Genomic DNA, 5,000 nt, shown 5'->3' on the forward strand with positions numbered 1-5,000 from the left:
CCAATGCGTGTGTGTGCCGTCTCCGTTCCTGCGATAGCCCCGCCCCCCAGTGTGGAGGTGCCAAGTGTAACGGTCCGACCATAGAGGTGGCCAACTGCTCCAGGTACAGCAGGGCAACACACACACACACACACACACACACACACACACACACACACACACCTACAGATAAACAAACATGTTTACAAACATTTAAAAACACACATTTATACACAAAGATACAGATACACACACAAATTCTACATATAGCATGTATGGCTACTTCTCACTAAGTTTACAAGTAAAGATTTTGAAAATACTCAGAAATCTCTACTCTGCCCATGCATGGCAACAAACATGCTCACACTCACTTATACGTACTTACACACACTCACACACACTTATACGTACTTACACACACTCACACACACTTATACGTACTTACACTTACACGTATACTGTACGTATACATTTGGCTGATGTTTCTATCCAAAGCGACATACAATCATTGCAAGGGCCAGTCTCCCCGGAGCAGCTTGGGGTTAAGTTCCTTGCTCAAGGGCACAACGGTGGCAACCGGGAATTGAACCCACAACTTTTCAGCTGCTTGCTAGCTCCACTCTTTAACCACTGCAACCACTACTGTATGCTAGCCCAGCTCCTTAGCCACTACACTACTACTGCACGCTAGCCAGCTCCTTAGCCACTATGCTACCACTACTGCATGCTACCCCAGCTCCTTAGCCACTATGCTACCACTACTGCATGCTAGCCCAGCTCCTTAGCCACTACACCACTACTGCATGCTAGCCCAGCTCCTTAGCCAATACGCTACACGGCCTGTCAAGTTGACAGACCATGGTGCCAATAAGCATACACACAGAGAGGTCATGTGACCATGTTAAGACTGGAAGCATAGCTCTACACACACACCCCTTTCACACACACACACACACACACACACACACACCCGTGACAAACAGATTTGTTTAGAGACAGACCAGACAACAACAACTTTAGAGTTGTGCATCCCATCCGCAGAAAAGCTCTTTGAGTGGGAAGAGTTTATCCAATTACAGAGCAGCGTTCGGCTGACAATCCTCTCTGATTGGCCTGTTTTTCTCCCAGACAGGACAGTGCAATCAGGGCCATATGAGAGAGAGAGAGAGAGAGAGAGAGAGAGGGGGAGGTGTAATGGGATAAGAGAATGAGACAGAGATAATGATGAAAGAGAAGAATAGAGAGGGTATTTAGGAGAGATTGCATGAGACATCGAGAGAAAGAGAGAGAGAGAAAGAGAGAGAGGGGAAATAATGGAGAGAGAGAATGGTGAAAGAGGAGAGAAAGAGAGAGAAGGGAGTATATAGGAGAGATTGCATGAGACATAGAGAGAGGGAGAGAGAGACTTTGATTTTGAAACCCCTTTATTGAACTATATGGATCAAAGAGAGGGAGAGAGAGAGAGAGGGACTATTTGAGATTGCATGAGACAGAGAGAGAGTGAGAAAGAGAGAGAGAGAGAGAGAGAGAGAGAGAGAGATAGAGAGAGAGAGCTGCTGACAGTAATGAAATGAAAGAGTGTGTGTGTCTGGGGAAGTAGTGTTTGATTCTGCAGAAGTGTTCAGCTTCGCCACAGCACTTAGGCCAATTACGCAGATGTTTTAGAATGTCTCCCTAATGTCACACACACACACACACACACACACACACACACGCAGTCCCACTGCTTTAACATCCACTACAGACACAGCTTTCTCAAGCAGAGAGAAAGAAAGTGCACAAGAGAGAGAGAAAGATAGCAAGACAGTGCATGAGAGAGAGAGAGAGAGAGAGAGAGAAAGATAGCAAGACAGTGCATGAGAGAGAGAGAGAGAGAGAGAGAGATAGCAAGACAGTGCATGAGAGAGAGAGAGAGAGAGAGAGAGAGACATTTATCTTCACTTTCTGTATTCCCTTGTTGACAACAATCCCCAACTTGTCTGACTGAGTTAGTTAATGACTAAAGCACACAACTCCCATCAGTCTGACGTGTGTGTGTGGTGTGTGTGTGTGTGTGTTTGAGCCATGTGTAGTGTGTGTGTGTGTGTGTGAGGCATGTGTAACTCGTGTAATGTGTATGATGTGTGTGTGTGTGTGTGTGTGTGTGTGTGTGTGTGTGCATGACGTTATCCGTCAGTAATATCTGGCCTGATTGAATGTGTTGGTCAGGAACGTGTGTGTGTGTGTCCATGACGTTATCCGTCAGTAATAGCTGGCCTGATTGAATGTGTTGGTCAGGAACGGTGGCTGGACTCCCTGGTCGCCATGGACGCAATGCAGCACCAGTTGTGGAATGGGCTTCGAGGTGCGACAGAGGTCCTGCAACAACCCTGCCCCCCGACATGGAGGACGTGTGTGTGTGGGACAGGCCCGCGAGGAGAGGTGTGTGTCTATGTGTGTGTGTGTGTGGGACAGGCCCGCGGGAGAGGTGTGTGTCTATGTGTGTGTGGGACAGGCCCGTGAGGAGAGGTGTGTGTCTATGTGTGTGTGTGTGGGACAGGCCCGCGAGGAGAGGTGTGTGTCTATGTGTTTGTTTTTTGTACATGTAAGTGTCTTGACCTTTACACATACATTATAGCCCTTTGGTTTTGTACTTAACGTGTGTGTTTGTGTGTGTGTGTGTGTGTGTGTGTATGTGTGTATGCGCGTGTGTGTATGCGTGCGTGCGTGCGTGCGTGCGTGTGTGTGTGTGTGTGTGTGTGTGTGTGTGTGTGTGTGTGTGTGTGTGTGTGTGTGATCCAGGCTGTGTAATGACAAGACCCCGTATCCGTGTGTGTGTGTGTGTGATCCAGGCTGTGTGTGTAATGACAAGACCCCGTGTCCGGTGGCCGTCTCCTGGACAACCTGGAACTCCTGGTCCAAATGTAGCTCTGTGTGTGGAGGAGGCGTCCACTCCCGCGTCAGGAGCTGTGAGAACGGCAACAACTGCCCAGGCTGCCCTCTGGTAGGCTAACACACCTGTCAGTCAAAACAACCCACCAATCCCTGCATGTGCACAACTAAAGGGCATTTTTACATGAGAAGCAACCCCATAAGAATTCATACAAGGCTGTGAGGCAGAGAGCTGGAGACTGTGGTCCATCTGAAGAGGGCGGGGATGGCGTTAGCCAGCGGCAAGCGGCAGGTTTCCTATTGTCCTCTATGGTTCGGCAGTGGAACGGTGGCAGGTTTCCTATTGTTCTCTAGGGTTCAGCAGTGGAACGGTGGCAGGTTTCCTATTGTTCTCTAGGGTTCAGCAGTGGAACGGTGGCAGGTTTCCTATTGTTCTCTAGGGTTCAGCAGTGGAACGGTGGCAGGTTTCCTATTGTTCTCTAGGGTTCAGCAGTGGAACGGTGGCAGGTTTCCTATTGTTCTCTAGGGTTCAGCAGTGGAACGGTGGCAGGTTTCCTATTGTTCTCTATGGTTCGGCAGCGGAACGGTGGCAGGTTTCCTATTGTTCTCTATGGTGCGGCAGTGGAACGGTGGCAATGCTGGCGTAACGCTAGCGTTGAACAAGCGGAGCGTTGAACTTGGTTCAACTTTCAAAGCGCAACGCGAGCGCATTCAATTGACAAACCGTTTCTGTTGCTTAGGAACGAGATAAAACTTATTATGGTCTGAGTGGTGTGTTACGTTATGTTTGCCGCTGTCGCTTGCCGCTGGCTGATGTGATCGCCGCCTTATAGTGTGGTCATCAGTTACTATTCATCAAGAGGCCAACCACCACGCTGTTCTCTTTCTGCATGACATTAGTATCTGTTTACCATAATACAACCATACACGTTAATGTGTTATTTTGTTTATGTTGAATGAAAGCAGATAAATACAAACAGCGTGCAGTGCCTGTAAACAGGAAGTACACAGTTTCTCATCCAATCAGAGATGTTTTAGCTGTTTCTGTTTCCGCTGACGATGTCATGACCCCGCCCCCTACCCGCCAGGAGTACAAGGCGTGTAATCTGGAGGCGTGTCCGGAGGTGCGGCGGAACACGCCGTGGTCGCCATGGCTACCGGTGAACGTGACGCAGGGCGGGGCACGCCAGGAGCAGAGGTGGCGCTACACATGCCGCGCATTCCTGCCCAACCCCCACGAGCTGCAGCTGGGCAAGCGCAAGACGGAGACCCGCCTCTGCCCCAACGACGGCATCACGCCCTGTGAGACGGACGGTGAGACACACACACACACACACACGCACGCACACACACACACACACACACACGCGCACACACACACACGCGCACACACACACACACACACACGCACAAACACACACAAACACACACACACGCACGCACGCACACACACGCGTGCGCACACACACACATGCACAAATACACACAAACACACACATACACAAACACACACACGCGCACACACACACACACACACACACACATGCAAGACTAAGAGAATAATAGTAATAATAGTCATACTAATAGTAATAGAATAAATCATTTTAATAGAATACCAGTAGTTAAAATAGGAAAAAGTAACAAAAGCACACACAAAATGTGACTCTGCATAAATCAAATTGATTGATTGATTGATTAATTGATTGATTGACAGCTCTGGTAGAGGACCTGTTGAGGGTGGAGAGACCTCTGCTCCGACCCCAGGGTGCCACCTGGTCGTCGTGGGAGACGTGGTCCACCTGTTCTAAGGAGTGTGGTAAAGGGTTCCGCATACGTAAGCGGGCATGTGCCACTCCTGAGGGCAGGAACGCCCCCTACGCCTGCTCCGGATCGCCCGTCGAGTACCAGGACTGCAACCCCCAGCCCTGCCCAGGTACATTCAACTACAACTCCCATCAGCCCCCAGCCCTATACAGGTACCTCACACTACAACTCCCATCAACCCCAACCCCTGCCCAGGTACATTCAACTACAACTCCCATCAGCCCCCAGCCCTGCCCAGGTACATTCAACTACAACTCCCATCAGCCCCCAGCCCTATACAGGTACCTCACACTACAACTCCCATCAACCCCAACCCCTGCCCAGGT

The 5,000-nt window shown here is 49.7% G+C and overlaps 1 protein-coding gene across 1 annotated transcript in view; it reads left to right on the plus strand.

The window, feature by feature from the left end:
* Positions 1-5,000, plus strand: part of sema5bb (sema domain, seven thrombospondin repeats (type 1 and type 1-like), transmembrane domain (TM) and short cytoplasmic domain, (semaphorin) 5Bb) — a 34,919-nt gene that overhangs the window by 22,952 nt on the left and 6,967 nt on the right. The window contains 5 exon segments of the mRNA XM_042081715.1: positions 1-103; positions 2,257-2,402; positions 2,811-2,962; positions 3,939-4,164; positions 4,565-4,783. The exon segment at positions 1-103 is cut by the window's left edge and continues 79 nt beyond it. Coding sequence (XP_041937649.1) covers positions 1-103; positions 2,257-2,402; positions 2,811-2,962; positions 3,939-4,164; positions 4,565-4,783 — 846 coding nt within the window.

The sequence above is a fragment of the Alosa sapidissima genome, chromosome 23 (genome assembly GCF_018492685.1).
Source record: "Alosa sapidissima isolate fAloSap1 chromosome 23, fAloSap1.pri, whole genome shotgun sequence".
In the NCBI taxonomy this organism is placed as follows: Eukaryota; Metazoa; Chordata; class Actinopteri; order Clupeiformes; family Clupeidae; genus Alosa; species Alosa sapidissima.